The 19,220-nt window shown below is 35.7% G+C and overlaps 1 protein-coding gene across 7 annotated transcripts in view; it reads left to right on the forward strand.

Annotated features, from left to right (window-relative positions):
• The window catches only part of BBS9 (Bardet-Biedl syndrome 9), a 249,560-nt gene that overhangs the window by 152,270 nt on the left and 78,070 nt on the right, over positions 1-19,220 (forward strand). For all 7 annotated transcript variants that reach the window (XR_003253968.1, XM_026068570.1, XM_026068569.1 and 4 more), the window contains one exon: positions 9,423-9,645. Coding sequence is in view for 6 of the 7 variants with exons in the window: in XM_026068570.1 (XP_025924355.1) it covers positions 9,423-9,645 (223 nt within the window). In the remaining variant the exon portion in view is untranslated. The remainder of the gene's footprint in view (positions 1-9,422; positions 9,646-19,220) is intronic.

A 19,220-nucleotide genomic window follows, 5' to 3' on the forward strand; every position in this document is an offset into this window, starting at 1 on the left:
CTGTGGCTGTTATCTGTCATTCAGGAGATAAGTAGAATATAGGATATGCTTTAAGAATGTGGGGCAGGATGATTGGAGGTACAGCAAATTCCTAGCAAAATTTGCTCATGATTTGTATCAGAGGCTACTGATTCAGTAGCCCAGGTTTAGTTAATTGTTTGTGTAACAGTAAGCTAACTTTTCTTCAGTCACTGTAAAATCAAAGTATTGAGACACATTGATGGTGTTTCTTGTAAATTAGCTTATGCAGTGCTCTCAAATATAGAAATCGTGTGTGTGTGTGGTTTGGACAAGCATAAAGGCCAAGGCTGTCATTCAGTAAGGTGAGTTTCCACATACTCTAGCATTTTTGAGACTTGATGAAATCATTATTGTGACTAAAATCAAGAAATAAGATGTATACAGCCAAATTCCTGTGTTAACAGCTGTAAGAATTTCCATAATTTGCCTTACAGCAGTGTTGCATAGTTTTTGCAGTATGTTTCACATTGCACCCACATTCTTTGAGTACTGTCTTGGCTATCACTCCAGGATAAAGTATTTCATAGTCAGCCTGAAAATGTTTTTTGCCATAGGTGTAATAATATTAAAAGAGTGATGAAGGTTTTCAAAGTAAATCCGTGCTTTTTAAGACAGACTTCCCAAGATGCCGCATCATCTGGCTGGTGAACACAACTTAAGAACTATCTTGTTCAAGTTTCACAGATATGCCATTAGAATAGTCTGTTTACGCTCAGGACAACCAGTATTAATGTGCAGTCTGCTAACTAAATTTTCACAATTCCTAGAGTTCTGCTAATTTCATAAACCAGTGATTCTCAAATTTACCTCTTGAATGACTCTCTACAGCCACTTGTTTCTTTCTGCTTTCCCTTTCTTTGTTGTCTACCCCATCCCTTACCTGGAATGTCACCAGCCCTACTCGTATTTCCGAGCTCTTACAGCAGCCACTCCCTTCTGTTGGTATCTTCAGTTTTGCTCCCTGTAGTGTATTCTTTCCCCTCCTGGAAACCCTTTCCAGGTTATCCCCCAGTTTGCCAACCTGTTCCATTAATAGTACCGTCATTTGTCCTAGTCTGTTCTTCCCACAAAGAGGATGCAGTGTCCTGTCTAACCTAATCGTATGTGTGGGGTTTTGAGTGAATTTTACTCAGCTTTAAACATATGAAGAGACTTATCAGCAAGCACAACTGTAAATATAGATTTATCTAGGCATTTATGATTTATTTCCCCTTTTTTGCAGCTGTCTGCATAAAGCTCAAAAGATGGGTTTTTATGGAGGCTTTTTTGTTCCTTAAAAATTCCAGAAACCATATTTAGTGTTCAAGTGTTCTCAGCTCATATTTTATAAATTAAATTAGAAATAGAAACTTTCTGTGGACAAAGTGACTTGTTCCTTGAGCAGTAAAAAGGTCCTGTAACTTAAAGGATTATCTCCAAAGGTCTGAAACCTATTTAAAGAAGGTTCTTACCAGAGAATTTTTAATGCTTTTTGCAAAGTACAGAAGATATTTAATCCTACTGGTATAAACTATCTAGCTCTGACTTTCTAGCTTTCAATTTCTATTGAACTTTCAGTGAGCTGTAGGAAATAATTTTACATCTGCCATTTTACTTTAACATGTTCTATGTTGTATGTTCTCTGATGATTTGGACAAGAATCCAAATTATTATCTTGTATTGACATAGCTGCTGGACAATTTTATGCAAAAAGATCCCTAACATGGTGGGTTGAGGTATTCTAGATGCAGTGCAGGAGATGTTAAAAAAGAGGAGCTGATGGCACTAAGTACTTAGAGCTACTTCTGTATCTCTAAATTCTGATCCTGGATAGGAGTCAGTATCCTTGCAGTTTAGAGTGATGTGCAATAGCATGCAAAATATTCTAAGTGCAGCTTGAAGTGGCTATCTTAATTCTACTTTTCCTTGCTTTCATGGGTTTCATTTGAAATGGTGAAGTTTTTTTCCTTGATGATCATCTGTGACTTTGCTTGGCTTGTTAAAAAGGAACTAGCAGATTTAACTGAAGGAAAACTAAATGGTCTAATGGAAAAATAGTTATGAAAATGTCTATATTTAACCATTTTGGAATAATGCTGTGTCATAGCAGGCCTACATTATTAACAAGTATTCTTTAAGAATTTGCTCTTCTTCTGCATTACCTAACATAAGAACTGAACTGGCTCTGAAAAAGTCTTTGATATTTTTAGTCGTTGAGCAGACATTTCTGCTTGAAGGTCTTCAACCAGGGTCAAAGGCATGGCGAAGATTCCAGTAAATTCCAGTCCTATCTATGTGTTTGGTGTAAGCAGACTTTCAGGAAAGGACATTCGCCTCTCAACCACAACCAAAACAATCTTCTGTTTCTATTGTTCCTTAAACATTCTCCTCTCACAAATCCTGTGGCATGTAGAACAAAGTAGCTTTCTTTTGCATACTAAATCATTAGCTTGTTAACGTCATTTCTTTTCAAACTTTGTAGGTTTAATCTTCATGCTAAATAATGACTTCTGTGGGGCTGGCATTTACATATTTGCTTCCTGTTGCTGTTTGCTTTGCTTCCTTATATCAAAGCTGCTTTCATCAGTTTAATTTTGAGAAGTACAATATTTAATTCTAGTGACCTGTTACATACTACTTTTCAAATATTAAACATCACAAAGTGAGCCAGGGTTCACATTCAAAGAGAATCCTATGCTTATCTCTTACACCCAGAGAGGAAAAACACTGGAAGGCTAACAGCTTGGCAAAACTGAGTTTCCATGGTTATTATCCATGCTAAAATATAGGGAAAAAAAAACCAACCAACTAATACTTTAGTAATTATTATCTTAATAATCTTGTGGTCACCTGGTTAAAATTAAGAATACAAATGATATTTAAGTTGTGCTATGATGCAATATATAAAGAACTTGTTAAAGGTTCCAACTTCACAGCACAAAACCCTTCCATTTGAGTCTCCAGCATTTTGCTAGTATTGAGGCTGCTTTTCCTATGTCACAGGTGCTGAATGAAAGCTAATTCCCTCTAGGTAAACTGGTTATCTGTTCTTATTATGTTACTTAATTAATGTTACTTATTCATTCCTTAGAGGCCTGAGGCTATGAAATATGATAACCACATCCAACTTAAGCACATGCTTAAGTACTGAGAAACTTTTGACTGCAGAACATGTCAAATGAGGCATGGCTTACAGATTTTGCTGAACTGGAGTTTTCTGGCCTCAACCATTATGATGAAGATATTCTTCATGAAGTAAATATTCATTAAAAATTAGGCAGTAGCTGGGTAATTAATGTGCAAAGCCAGGATGAATTTCCAGTTCAAGAGGTAAAGAGTTTACCTCTGCTAAATTTTGGCATAACTAAGGAATCACAGTCTTTCTTCCGCAGAAATACAATTTTTGAAATACAATTTTTGATTAATGTGATGCCCAAATGTCTGGGAATTAAAGGTGGCTGGAGGGACTGAAGATGGCTGGAGACTGAGAAAAAAACCCTCTCATTAGAGGAAAAAGGGCCTCCTCCTTAAGAGATATCACTTGTTAAGATTATTTTCTCTTGAATCCAGTTCTGAGCAATCTCAGTACCAGGGCTACTCCATGTAGATAAGAATATCTCAAATGTGAAAGTAAAAACTTGTGCAGATTTTGAATCAAAAAGTATAGTATATATCATACTTTTTAAAGGATATATATTTAGAGAGGACCACGCTGAGACTGCTTAGAATGTTGTCTTTCACAAGATTAATGTATATATTTTGATCTGAACAAGTACAGTGTGCTAGCATTTCAAAAGACTCTTCCTCCATCAGAGCAAGCATTTCTCTCGTGTTTCCTTCAGCTACTAGATTAGCTAAGGGTAAACTTTCAAAAATGCTTGAGATCCATTTTCAAAAGTAATTTAGGCATGTTAGAGCTGGGCTGCCTAAGTCCTGGAGCTTTCAATGATACTTTGTTCCTTAAGAATCTAAGCGACTTTTGAAAATATGACTTTAGCTTTTAAGTTATTTAGCTATTTTTGAGACTTTTATTTTTGATGTAAAACATTGACATTGGTGTATGAATGTTCAGAGCTTTTGTAGGATTTCAGCTTTTCTGCATGATGTAAATTTATTTAAGACAATTGCAGAGTAGTAAAGAAAAGGAAATCATGTTATATGCTGCGTCTCATAAAATCTGAGCATTCATTCTCAACAGACTGCAAAGCTCCTTCCTATCTTCCAGGTGCATCTTTTTTGCCTATCTATGTGTCTTTTAAGCCTGAGGAATAGTGTTGCCTGAAAGTAAGTCTACAGATTATTTACATCATTACAGATTTCAGTAAAAAATCTAGTTCACAAAGATAGTAATGTAATAATGATTTTTATCCTTTCAAAGTAGGGATTTAACACAAATGGATTAATAGACTGAGTGCTTCTACAAAACTAAACAGCTGTAAGGCTAGTTGTTATAAGGTGGCCCAGGTAAAGCTTAATGAATTAAACCAGCATTATAATTTCAGAAAGCTTGGTAATCTTTTTTTTCAATCCTTTACCTAGATTTTACTCCCCATTAATATGTTTAAGGCAGTCCTGCAGACCATCCTTGCAAGTCATTGATTTGACTGCCCACAGCTCCCCAATCATTTGTCATGTCAATCTCTATCTATAGAGCTTCTCAGTAAATGGAGGCTTACGTTGGCTGTCTAGATACTTGTTCACCATTCACTAAATCAGTAGTTTAAAAGCTATTTATGCATCAAGACCTTACAAAAGTCTCAGAAAAGATTTTAGTGAAGTCCAATATTAAACAGGAAGGAGATAGGTAGTTTACTTTCAGTTTATTAATTGTCATCTGCTTAAGCACAGCTTAAATTTGATAAAACTTTGTGACGATTTTCAGTTAAAAGCAACAAATGCTTTTATTTTTCACAAAAGATGTACATGGTATGATTTATAGGTAAAGCATCCACATTTGGAGTTTTTTGATGAAAGTGATATGACCAAATATGCTATATCATCTACCCGAGTCTGTCACTTATTTGCTAGATCTTGTCTGTTGGAAGTGGTTCATCTCTGTTATGAGGGAAAATATGGGGCAAAACCAGCTTACCTACTAGAAATTCCACTGTACTGATTGCAGCAGGAGTGTTTTTCAAGTGAAATCACTTCAGTGTCTTTAGAAACTGGATGTCAGTACCTTTTTTGTTTGTATTTGTGTTTGCAATGTAGCTTAATGGCTGTAGAACCTCTTTGCAATGTAGATGAATAGCATTTGACTGTACCTCCAATAGGAGCAACTTGATTAATACTTCATCTGTCACTTCACTAACTTCTAGTGATTTAGGAGCGATGCTATCTGTGGAAGGAAAGGGAATCTAAAAATTTAAGAAGTGGTACTTGTGGACGATATGCAATATAAATCCATTAAGAATCAGTAAATACATAAGTAGACCTTTCAAGTCTGACAACAGTTGGGCCCTGTCTCACGCTTTGCCATATATGTGCATGTCCTCTGCTTTTTCAGAATGTTGTTGTAATCCCTCTCTCAGATCCTGACCCTGTGTATGACTAGCTGATCTTGTCTGTTGACCAGTTAAACCCTTGGAGTGGGGTCTTACAGTCAAGTGAGAGGCTACAGCGCTGTGCCTCCCAATAGGGCTCGCCCTGACGCAAACTTTGCTAGTGACCACGTTTCCTGCTTTCACGTTGGGTCACAGGATGGGTACCCTCCCTGCATTCTGACACCTTAGCTGCAGGGTGGAGTCTCATGTACTGGATGGGCTTCCAGTTTATTGTCTGGAATGGCAGAATTACAGTAGGATAATGACTTTCGCTACAAGGAACATTATTTTGGAGGTTTCTCCATGTTCAGCTAATGGGAGAATCTTGAAATCTTACTAAAAAAAAAAAAAAAAAAAAAGTTAGATACTCTAGACCAAACCTTATACCAGTGAGGTCAAACCTGTAATCACTGTCACACTCAGTTATGCCATGACACCTGAGAATCATTCTTGATAATATATATGGAATATAATTGATGCCTATTTGTACAGTCTTAGTCCGGGTAGTCTCACTAGTCTACCTTTGGTCTTCAGATTCTGGTAGTGTATTTGATCTGGCATAAAGAAAGTGCAAAGTATCTACTTACTTATTATCTACATGAGAAAATTAATAATGTATACCTGCAAAATATGAAGCTAAGCCTTTCCCAATGTAAAAGTTAAATGAATGAAATGAGTTTTTTTTTTATCTATTTCAGATGATACAATATGAAGATTTTTTCATGATGCAATAATACCTCTTTTTGTGATGCAATAATACCTCAGTAGTAGTGGGCTCACGATAGTTTTGGTAATGCTCGCTGTTCAGAGGATAATGGTTTACTGGTATCACACCTCAAAAGTGCCTTCTTCAGGCCACAGAATACTACACAAAAAGCCAGAAGTGAATAGGACGGCTGTGACTAGAATCGATCTTCAGTATGGACTATAGACTAGAACACTCATCCTTTCAAACACATTTTTGCCCTTTTAACACAAAAGAGATGAAGAATTTTTGTCTTCAAATCTCCTCTTTCTTGCACCAATAAAAACTGCTGACAAAGGCAGTCTTATTTGAAGCTATCAATTTTCAGTTTTATAACTCAACATCATTTCCATCAAGATTTTTTTCATATAGAGGTAGCTTTTGTGTACTCTTTCACTAATCATAAAGGCTGCTTTAGATTTGAGTGGACCTTTTAGGTCAACGGTTCTTGAATTGGAGAAAATAGTTTTATGGTCTACTGAAAAAAGTGTTTTACATGGAAACTAAATACAAGAACTAGAGTTAGAAAGTGTTAAGGCCATGGTACAAAGTAAAACATACCTGTGTGAGCCAAGGACAGAACACTAGCCACTTTTAATTTCCTGACTTTTGTTAGTTTGTATTTCAGTCTCCATATTTGAATGTTCCTTTCACCTGTATTTTTATAACTTATTTGGAGGGAGGTTTCAGCCAGCTTTTCAGCTGCTGTATACTGACACCAGTTAACCATGTGTTTCTTTGTTTTTTAGTGAAACTCAAGATTCTTAGATTTATGTTGTATTATTTTTCATGGTTTGTAGTATCGTCAGGAGAGACTGGCTTGACTGTTTTTGATGCCTTGTATATATTAAGTTTCATTGCGCAGTATGTGGGAATGTAGACAGAATTTACCAGCTCATTAACCTCCTTAAATTGGCTGCAGAATGGATTATTTCCCATCGCCATCACAGGTCAGTGGATGGCTTACGCCCCAATGGACTCTTCATAGAATGTTTGAAAAATGTTAAATTACCACCACATTGATTGCTTGGCATGATCTTTTCCCCAATTTGTCTACCTTTTTTCAGGGAAAAAAACAATCAAGTAAGACAGTGGGTTTCGGTGGTCACTGCTCTGAAGTCAGGAAAGGCAAACGTTGACTAAGAAAACCCTAGTGGTTGATACTGTTCCTCTGCAAATTGAAACATTTTATACACATATAGCACATTTTCAGGACACAATTCATTAAGCACAGTATATGTTTGGACCATGATGAAGCATGTATGATGTGGATACTTGAACACTAGTAAGCATCTTTTTCGGACCTGTCCTTAGGTCCTGACAGCAAGGTCAGAAAGGATGGTCTTTGCTTTTCTGAGTGTCCAAAGTAGTGCCTTACCCATCACAAAATCAATATACATCTCGTAGAAGAAATTCACAGACCTTATTCACTTAATAGTGGACTCTTACAGGACTGGCACCATCATTCTTTAAAATTTGTACCAGTGATGTTGCACTCACCCAGTCGTGGAAATTTGGATAAGTGGGTGATTTCGGTGTTCAGGTGAGCATTTTCACCCAAGTAGAATTCATTGTGAGAAAGAGCTTAAAACACTAGAAGGCTGTTCTTGGTTATATTAATCACAACCAGATACTCAAAGAGCTTTTTTTCTTATACCTGAGTAATCGCCATGTAAAGACCTACCTCAGTGCTACTTCTGTGAGGTTAGCAACAGATACCTCTGAGTGGCTCCAGGCTGTACCCTCAGGACTTCTAAAGTCTGTAAAGACTATTGCCGAACTAAGTCCAAACCAATCAGGACTGCTGTGAGAGCAGACACTAATACTGCAACAACTGCATGTTACTTCCCTCTACATGTAGGCAGCATGTACATGAAACTTGCTTATATGTTGATGAATGCTAAAAGATGTAATGAGTCCTGAAGTTAACAGACCACAAAGCCCTTCATACTAGTAGCTAGCACTGTACAAGCTATAGTGTTGTCAGAAAAAGATGAGAGTAGGCTTTGTAACTACCTTGCAGGATCATAAATTATAGACCTTTCAGATCAATCACGTGGCCTCATCATACAGTATAACTTAAAGATTGCAGAATGCATCAAGATGACTTGATTCTGCATTGCACACTACAGAAATGAAATAGGTTAATATGTAATATCTAATATGTAACATCTGATAAACTTCGGCTGTCCAGGATTTTTACCTGAAGGAACGTGTTTGCTTTGTTCATGTCACTGAAAACCATAGTACAAATGACAAACTCGAACCTAAATTTTAAAGGTGTTTTTCAAGGTGCTTTATGGGGGAAAAAACGCTTACTTCTTTTTGCTGAGTGTTATTTACAGAAACAAACACTTTATTTTGTGGTTTTATGTATATTGAATACAACACTGAATATAGCTTTTCCTCCTGTAAGTTTTTCCATTGGTAGCTGCTCATGTTAAGTGATCTGGTGACCAAGCTGCTCTTCTCATAAATTTTTACAGCTTCACACTACTCCAACTTAGAAATCTAGGTCCCAGTTTATCAGAGCACTCAAACACCTGTGCTAATGCCTTGGGCATCATAGCTTAAAATTAATTAGTCTGATAAATGGGTACTTAATATATTAGCTTTGGGTTACAGTCATGATGTTCTCTGTTACTGGTATAATGCCAGGATTTTAGCCAGAGCTCCAAAGGACATATAATTGGATACCTCTTTTTTTTTTCCCCTGGCCCTAACGTGTCTTCGGTATATTATTATACACTGTATATTATAATGTTTGTATTTACTTCACAGTTCTGTTTTGTATTCCAAATGTTGCACCCAGGAAATTCTGTTTTTCAGTTATTAAGAAAACCACTGAATTTAATTATAACTGTCTCATCCTGTCCATCTATTATTTTTATTTAAAATTTATTTCTCAATCAGATCCTTATAACATTGGAACTTGTTTTTTTTCCAGATTTACTAGGGGTTCTTTTTGCTTGTACAGGCTGAAGAACTGTGAATCCATGCCTTTCATTAATCCCAGTTTTATGTATCAATATTGTTTGAAAATTCTTCATCTTTGATTCGTTACTTTGTTTTTAATATGCTGCAGCATATTACAGTTCACATCATTTTATCTGGTTTTCTTTTTTTTAATCCAGGGTTGGGAAGAAACTGTGGATGCTGCCATTTCTTACTTATTAAGAACTTGTTTGTCAAAGAACTCTAAGGAACAGGCCCTGACTCTCACCAGCGAGTTGTGCATACCTAAAGATACTAGTAGGCTGAAGAAACATATCACCTTCCTCTGTGACAGATTGGCCAAAGGTGGTCGCCTTTCCTTAAGTACAGAGACAACCACTCAGCAAACTGTTGTCATGCCAGGTAAGATATGAACTGTATGTTTGTAATTCAAAATGTATATTAAGAATAATGTACATTTGGTTTGGAGTTTGTTTTATATGAATAGGCAGATAATTCTTTTCCATTTCCTGTCAGAAATTACAGAATAATCAAAATTGTGTAAAAATTCCAGATGTTGCGTATTTTCAGTAGAGTTGCTAGTGTTGCAGTTTTTTTAATCAGGAGTGATATGACACATTGTATTTCTGTTCTAACCAGTAGTATGAGTAAGGTAATAAGATATGATGTATGAATGTAAGTTTTATCTAAAGTTGACCACTTCCTACTCTTCTTACAGCACATACATACTAATGCAGCAAATGTAGCCCAGACAGTCATTATGTTCTAAAAACTGTACAACTTATTCCTTTGCACTTTTCAATTGAATGTATGTGTATGTGCATTTTATATAACATATATGATAGAAAAGTGAGGAGTGAAAAGATATGCTGTGTCCTTGATAGAGAAATCATTGTGGTTGTGTTACCCATTTCATGACATATGCATATGACTAATTACAAAACAGTGAGAACATTGAATACAAAAATCTGCAATTTTAGAAAGTGCCAATTGATAGGTGATATCTCACAGAAAGCATGAAATAAAAGATCAAACTAATTTAAGCAGGTGTTGAAATCTATTTCTCATTTGGAGAATGAACATTGAGAAGATTTTTGGAGCCTTGCACAATGATTTAAATGAATGTCATGGATGATTTTTAAAAAATATATTATTCAAGTTCTTTTTTATATTCACGCTATTTAGTGACAGTAAGCAGCTCTTTTCTGCAGAGTCCAAAGGCTAGCATCCTTGTACTGTTGAAAGAAATTTTCTTCCTGTCTTTTTTCCCCATGGGGCAGATAAGCTCTCAGCAAACATCAGACTCTCCTGATGACTTGGAAACACTGTATTTTTTTTCAGCTTCCATCTCTGGGTTAGGGTAGGAAGTTTCTTCAACCCTATAGTCTCCTAGACCATATAATCTCACTAGGATCTTTGGCCTCAGTGACCTCCGTCACCTACAGCAGTCTTCACACCTGTAGGCATGTGTATGTATGTGTGCTTAATGCTTAAAATTAAGAGTTTAGTATTTTGTCTTCACAGATGTTGTTTTTGATCGTTTGGAGTTGTTTTAATTGTGATTTCCTATATTTTGTTCTTACATTACAATGAATATCTTAATTCCTGGTTAACATAATCTGAATGGCCTGTGCAATGTTTTGGCAACTCATTTAGAAGTCCTTGCTTATTACTATGTACAGTCCTTCTTTGCATGTGCTAATTGAAATGCTTAGGTAAAATGACTTCAGACTGTTCAGTGACAGAAACTATTCTATTTAATTAATTTCTGTAAGTGTTATGCTATGCCCATATCTGGAAATGGATTTATAATCACATGAATTGAAGAGGTGAGCCAGAATAAGTAGCAAATTAGATTTACATTTTTTTGTTGATATTTCTTTGCCAGACTTTATTTCCCCGTAAAATACATGTTAAGTGTTAATTCATTTTTTAAACTTAGAAAAGATTATATAGTCATTGTTTTCCCTTCTAAATATTTTGAGAAGGTGTAAATAGCTGCAGTTCATCTTTTTCCCCCTAAGTTAAGCAGTCAGGTGAAATGATTTAATATGGAAATTCACTTCTGCCTGTTGAGTAGTCTTACTGAGCTCAGTGTGACTGCTTGTTTTGGTCATGAGTAGTTCTGGTAGGAAGAAGGTAAAATTTCTAAGAAGTGTAAACAACTTAGAAGAAGTCCTGCTCTCGATGAGGGACCTTGTAAAAGCAGTCTGTTCTTCCTCTCCATATTGTATACATCAAAGACTAAAATTCAAAAAATTTTAAACCCACTGTTTTCTATTACATGAGGCCAAAATACTGAGAAGGCATGAGTGATGTAATAGAGTGTTTTTTCACATTGTGGTACAGGTAGACAGCTATACTACCTCTCAAATAAAAAAAAAAAAAATACCAGGAGGAAGTACATTCCAAGCAAAACATAAGAAATTTGATCAATAGCCATGTATTGATTAAATGTGGAATCAGGGTTAACAGGTTACATACAGTGAGTAGTGAAAAATTAAGTACTTGTAAGCAGCTGTTTGAGACTTGGTATAGCAATGTCCCACCCAACTGTTTTAGCCATACATGAAATGCCCTTTGGCCATGATTTACATTAAAAGAATTAAAATCTGTAATCCATATATAGATTCCAAAAAAGGTCATTTTCAGAATTGCTGACTCTAGTGTGTAGCCCTTTCAAATACCAAATCACCTAATTAAGAATCAAAATTATGACCTAATTGGGCTAACACTTCAGGCTGTCAAAAGAAGATACCATTTAAAGAAACTGTGTTATAAAACTCAATATAACTTTCTTATTTTCACTGGAAGTTTAGCCTGGACCCTGGAGAAAAGGGTCCATACATTATGTATTTCCTCATTAACTGTTGAGAGAACATAGATTTGGGAAAAGTACAGAGCTAAGACCAAAGATGCATTATATTTAAAAATAAGAAATTTCTTCATTTATAGGACAAGTCACTGTATAGAAATATTTGTGCCCTATGCTTGGAACAACATAGCATTTAAGAACTTACTTTCTAGCAGGATGTGCTGTATGCTTTGGAAGTTCGTGGATGGTTGATTGTCAGGTAGACTGGAGAAAACTGAGAGGATTCTTGGGAGAATGATGATTTTACTGTGGCTTTTAAAACATCCATTTTTGTTTTGTGCTAGCTGTTTGCGTTTTTTGAGAAGAGCCTAGGACCCTTCAGGCATTGCTGAACTGTAAGAGCAACCAGGATTTTTAAAAGTTATGTCCGACACGTTCAAGATGGTGTACCCTGAAATCTAGAGAAACACCTGAAGCTATGTTGAAACAACTGGTGATTATCTTTAGGTGCGCAAGTAGTTGAAAAAGTGCATTTAGAAACCAGCTATCAATATTTGTAGTCAATCCAAGAATATAAGCCTGAGATATGCTGTGGTTTCTGCTGGGTCTGGTTTTATACATTATTTTCCTTAATTGCAGTGGTGGAATATGAACATTAAAATTTGTGGATTTACAACAGCTAGAAGTAGTTTCAAACACTTTGAAAGACAGAGCAATAACTTGAGTGACCTTGATGAATTAGAGGAGTCTAAAGTCAGTAAGATGAATGTCAGTAAAGATTGCAAAGGAGTCTAGCAAAAAAAAATTGGAGAAACAAATTTGAACTTGAGAAATAATTCCTTAAATAGTGTTACCATAGGAGAGGATCTGTGGGGTTATACTAGACCAGCAACTGAATACAAGTCAGCAGTACGATCCTATTAAAAAGGCAAATTCCAATTTGGGGATATAGTCATATGACTTGAATGAAGAAATATAATTACTTCTTTATACATGAGGAAGCTTCAGTTGAAATTACTGGGTAACACAATTTAAGAAAAACGTAGACGAACAGAATTCAGAATAGAGCATAAAAGTTAAAAATGACTGAAGCAATTTGCTTTCTCCTGGGGGAAGAAGAAAGAGGAGGTTGAGGAGGGACATGACAGTTTTCCAGTATGTAAAATGCTCTTATAAGGATGATTAAAAGCTAATCAGAATCATTGGCTAACTGTGATCATAAATAAGCGTAAACTACATCAGGCTGTATCTTGCACTGTGTTGCCTTTGGCGAGGTGCAGATGGCTGGAGCAGGGGAAAGGTGAGGGGCTTGGGGAACCGTGCCAGCCCGCAGTGTGGGTCAAAGCCAGGGAAGTGCTGTGGAAAGGTGCTGTAGACCATCCAGGCTGTCATGTACTCAGTTTAATGGGTGGGAGAATTTATAGTATAAATCCCAATTACCTGCAGTGAGTGAATTTTGGAGCTTTTCAAGGTCGCTTATAGTATCAACGAATTTTGCAGGATTGTTTGGATAACCTTTAGCAGTGTCAGCTGTGGCTGTTTGGAGACTTCTTTAAGTTTCAGTCTGATTGGAGCTCTGTTTGCAGTATTGCACCACCCATATTTTGGGTATCTCACGACTACTCTCTGTCTAGAATGTGATCCTGCTTTTCTTGTAGTAGTCCCTGGTGTACAAATCTCTCTTGCAAATGGCATCTGTATTAGTTCAATGCTCTGTTCAAGGGTGAAAAAATCAACCTTTTTTCATAGCAAGGATTTTTATCTTTTAATCAGGACTTCTTTTTCTCTCAACTATCTTTTTCTCCTCCTCCTGCTCCTGCTCCTCCTCCTTTTTTTTTTATTTTAACTGAACTTCAATTATTTTTTTGCTATTTTGGTTTTGATGGATCTTTGTATTGTGCTTTGTCACTTAGTTTAATATAGTTGGAGCACTAGAGAAACTATTATTTATTTAACCTGCAAATCAGTTACTGTGAGTACTGTGCCATTGAAATGCCTGTGCCATGGAATGCCGACGATGGTCATTTTCTGAGTCTCCAGAATTGAAATGATAATGAAATACAGGAATATTTTGTATTCAGGAAATAGGATTTGCAAATATTTTTCTGTCAATATAGTATTCAAGGTTCATACAAAGGTAGAGCCAGAAGGCACCCCAACTACCTAATTGTCCCCTCTATGTTGTGGCTAGGTAAATGTATCCAGAATTTCCTTGACAGATGTTTATCTAAACTCTTAAGCACCTTGTACAAGGTTGAAAAATATCTCTTAATAGCTTATATGACTGATTGTCCATATAGGAAGGTTTTCCTAAAACTTAATATATGTCTTTCCTGCAATCAAACCAGTTTCTTGTGATCCTAATATAGAAGGTAGACGTGGCAAGTAATGCCACCTCTTTATAACCTCTTAAGCTTTGGAAGGTTATTATTAGGTCCCTTCAGGACCTCTTCCTATTTCATACTAATTGTGCTCAAGTTCTTTCAGTCTTTTTTTCAGGATGATTTTTCTATCCTCCTTATTCTTTCTGTTTTCCAAAATGGAAAGAATGCCAGGTCTAATTGTAAAAACATGTGCTTTTAAGTTGCTGGAAGAGCAATATTCAATTTTTATACAGAACATAAACATTGCTGTAGAATCTTAGTACACAAAGAATTTTCGATAAAAAAGACTAGTAATAGTTTGCTCAATTTGAAGAAATAAGATTTTTTTGCTTGAAATTTCATCTCATCCTTTTAATTAGAAATTTCTTCGTTAGTGTCATTAGGGGAAAGGAATAAGCATTATAGCTCAGGTATTCTCAAACTTTATAGTGTGGTCTTTCATACAGAATGTCTTATGAAATGTGGTGCCTCCCATTTGTAGTCACATAGATTCTCAGCTCTTCTCTGTAATAGTAATGTTACCTCAGCAGCAACTACAGTAATCTTTTGCCTGAAAAAGTTAGGATAATGTAGCTTAATAAGGCAGGGAAGACAGCACAGAGGACCAGACAATTCATCTGAACAACCAGCAAATATTTAATAAATGGCTAGAGCCTACTTATCACAGTTTGAAAACTTCTCTTGTAATTTAAGTATTGTGGGCCGTAGATCACTGTGCTCTGGTAGTTTTGTATAGCACTCTGTGTGGATGCAAAGAAACTTATGAAAAGTGCTAATTTGTTCTTAGTCATACATGTGAGACAAATCTTATCTCCACAGAGGTCTACCATCCACTATGAAATATTATTCTCACTTAAAATGTTTTCCATATGTTTTCTGTAAAAAACAAACAAACAAGCAAACAAAAACAAAACCTTTTTTTCCTTTTGTAACCATTAGAACATTTTGGTTTTAGATACTTTTTCCTAATGCATTTTGAATATATTGTGTATTCATAAAGCTTTATAGAAATGCTTAGTAGAGCTATGTAAGGAAAAGTATAATTTTATTCACAAAGCTTGCTGTGTGCTATAAGTACTACAAGGATTTTGTACACCTGAGGATTGGTTGATACTGCCTGGTGGAATTGGTAGTCCACTGAAGTCCATGGAAACTTTGTCATTGACCAAGTTAGATTGAACATATTATCCATGTTTTTCGTAACATTCCTTGTCTCTTTCCACTATCTCATGAAGGAGTGTAACATTTACAAAAGTGCCTTACAAGTGACCTAGAAGACATTTAAAAATATCTGGGGATCTCAGGAATCTAAATCTTAATAAAAGTGCCTAATTCTTACTGAAAGTCTGGTCACCAAAGACTTCTTTTTCTTAAATGTACCCAGAGATTTTTAAGCCATGTTTATAAATCACTACATGATGATCCATTCCCATTGACCTGAGTGTTTGATCAGGCTCTTAAATAGGAAATTGGCACTAACTCACTTCAACTATTACAATGAAAACTCTAACTCATTTTTTCTAGCTTCCTTAAAATCATATAGGTTGGTCATATAAAGTACCTTAAAAGGCAGATTTCTCCTGGAAGCAGATTGTTTATTGAAGAGTGAAAAAGTATATATATATATATATTTTTTACATCTGAGATGATATTAAAAGATTGAAGTCTGCATTTAAGCAGAAAGATAAAATATGTTTCTAACATTTTTGGCTATATTAAAATTATTTAATTCCAATGGCAGTATAGCTAAAGTATCACTTTTATTAACCTTCATTTGCTTAAGTGCTCAAAACTCATATAGACATTTTTATCTGATCTGAAAATTATGTGTGTTTGTATTTTAACAGATACGTATTTTTGTTCTCTTTCCCTGTAAAACCCAGGGTTCACATATCCAGATAAAGATTTCTCTGCGGGAGGAAGCTGTGCATTAAAACAAAGCTACCAGTGTTTGCTTCTCTCACTTTCAAAGATTTTCAGCTTTTATTGAAACTAAAACAGACCAATCATCATTGCATCTCTTTTTCAAACTTTCCTTACTTTCTCTCCCTTGGCAAAGGCTAGCATAAACATTTGGTAAAATGTGTACTTTTTCTCTCCTCTCTCTCGTTCATCCTTCTAGTAAAGATCCTTCTTACCTGTATGGCTCCGCTTTGTTCAGGTTTCTCCATCTTTCCTCATTTATTTCCTCTTCTAGTTTACTTTTTCTTATTTCTCTTTTCTACATTATGCTTCACTAGTTTCTTTCTCTGTACTGTGCCCTTTGAAGTCTATGCAACTAGGTAGTTTTCTTCACTGTGATAGTCAAGAATGAGTAACTTTATCGCTAGCCACCTGAGAGTGTAAATGGCTGTGACTGTGAGAGTGAGCAGTGAAGGATAGGAGGACCATTTTCCTGGTCGACCGGAGCTGTACCGACGTCAGCTTGGGTGGCCCAAAGGAGTAATTGTAGAGGAAACCCTGCAGGACTAGTGTGGATCTATCAGGCAATGAGACTCTAGCAAGGTTTGACAAAGGCATAACAGAGACTAAATCCATAAATACCGTGATCATTGTGTATTCTGTGTCCAATTTGTGCAGCTTTGTGCAGGCTGAACTGTTGAGCCAGTTTAAACATAACTTTCTTCTCTCCAGCTAATTGCAGATAATAATCACATAAGAAAATAATAAGAACAAAGAAATTGTCATAGCTCTTACAGCCCCTAACTTTGTCATGCACTTCTGTTATTTTGTGTCATGCCAGCTAATAATGAGGCATGATATGGCATATAATGTAACACCATACGGTGGTGTAGCTCTAATGCGACTTTAAAATATCCACTGTGAACTTCTATTTCTCTGCACTTAAAATATTTTTGCAGTAATTTATTGGCTGTTCATGATGAACAGTTTTATCTTAATTTAAAAGCCTAGAAATAAGCAAATAATAACATACCAAACAAACATTTTAAACAATAACATATCAAATATTTTAAACAAATTATTTGGGTTCTATTTTGAGACTAAAATATGCCTCTTGCTCAAAAAGCTGATTTACTGAAAAGGAAGGGGAGTAGTAAATCATTAGGGAGAATTTGGGAGAGCTTACAGCAACAAGATCTTGTGGTTACTCAAGAAAAGCTTAAGAACAGCTTAGTGGAGCCAGAAACATTGACTCTTTGGCTCTCTGATATGAATCTTTACTCTTTATAATTTTTATTTCCATTGTAACTTTCCATTGTTTTAGTAACTTTGGTAATTTAATTCTATGAAAGGGAAAATTGAGCTATGCAGAAGTTAAGTGACTTGCCCAAGCTAATACCATGAGCCAATAACACCTGCATAAATAGAATTCAAGTATAATGCCTCACAGTCTTGTATATATTCAAGTATAATGCCTTAGCTGCTACATACAGTTGTTTTTACGTGTTTTATGGTTAAAAGACAGGTTACAAATGTAATAGATTTTTGTAAGCCAGCTTGCCTGCAGCCTATTACTATATCATTCTGTGATCACGTTTAAAAATGGAAAACTGAATATCAGACACAGGAAGAGAGGGAGGAAGAGTGTCTCAGAAGGTCTTTAATTTGCATGAATTTAGTCAAATTCCATCAGCCTGCTGGAGCCAGTTGACAGCTTTCTTCAAGTGGTTGATTTTCAGGGATTACATAAAAAGCAGTAAAGCACTGAATGTTTTTTTAATTGAAAGTAAGGACCTGATAGAAAATGCATTTATTTTTTCAGGACATTTTGTAGCTCTCGGTTTGATTGGTGCATTGTGTGTCTCATTTGACTATTTAATCTTACATATGCAGCTTTTGTAAATATCCATTTTTTCAAGATTCCCCTATTGTGAGAAGAAGCAAAACAAGATGGAAGGGGGTAGCAAGACACAAGTGCATGCAGGATGGTGATAGGCTTTTTGTTATATTGTGGGGAAGCTTTCCCCTCCTCAGTTGATATTACAGCTGGCAAAAAACAGAGGGTGAAGGAGTATAAAGTTTAAGATGGCTAAAGCAATAACATTTAAAAAATGAATAATTTAAAGAGGAAAATGTTATGCATAATGAATAAAAAAGAAATCCCACCTGAGACTGGGGGTTCATTCATTTGTTGTGCTATGAAATTTAGCTGGCAACATTGCAATTCCAACTTGCCTCGTCTAAGTACAGTTGGGATCAACACATTAGTGCCTTGGTATATAGAATCCTACTGCTGTCTCTTTGCATTGAAATCCATTAAATTTTAATATGTTCTGCTAAAGTATAAGTGGTCACAAATGATTCATAATGTAAGGTAAGTTTTTGGTGAAAATAATTGTCTGTTGAAAGAATTTCCCCCAATGATCATGCTTGTCATTGAGCTTTATCTTCTTATTCTTTTTGTGTCCTTGAGAGACCACAAGCAGAAGTAAACTCCTCTGATCTGCACTAACAAGTTAATTGCTTAAAATTATGGAAAAGCAGTGTGTTGCTAAAGGAAAAAATGTATAGCTCCTGGCCTTCCATTTCAGAAAACTCAACAGCAGCAAGTAAAACAAATAAATAAATAAATAAAGCCTAGATAGTTTTTTAAGAGGTTGTAACAAATGATGTAATCTATTTTTAAAGAAAGCCATGTTTACTATAATAATACAACATCATCCTTTTATTTGAAGGTATGCTACTAATGAGGAGTCAGTCTTGCATGTTCAGTCATCCTTTGGGTTTCCATTTAACAGGTTTTCCTTGGTTCTATTAAGTTTGGTTTTCTGTGATGTTTCAAGAATCTGTATGACAGAGAGTGAGCCTCAGTAATA

Source organism: Apteryx rowi, unplaced genomic scaffold, assembly GCF_003343035.1.
Source record: "Apteryx rowi isolate R43461 unplaced genomic scaffold, aptRow1 scaffold_276, whole genome shotgun sequence".
Classification (NCBI taxonomy): domain Eukaryota; kingdom Metazoa; phylum Chordata; class Aves; order Apterygiformes; family Apterygidae; genus Apteryx; species Apteryx rowi.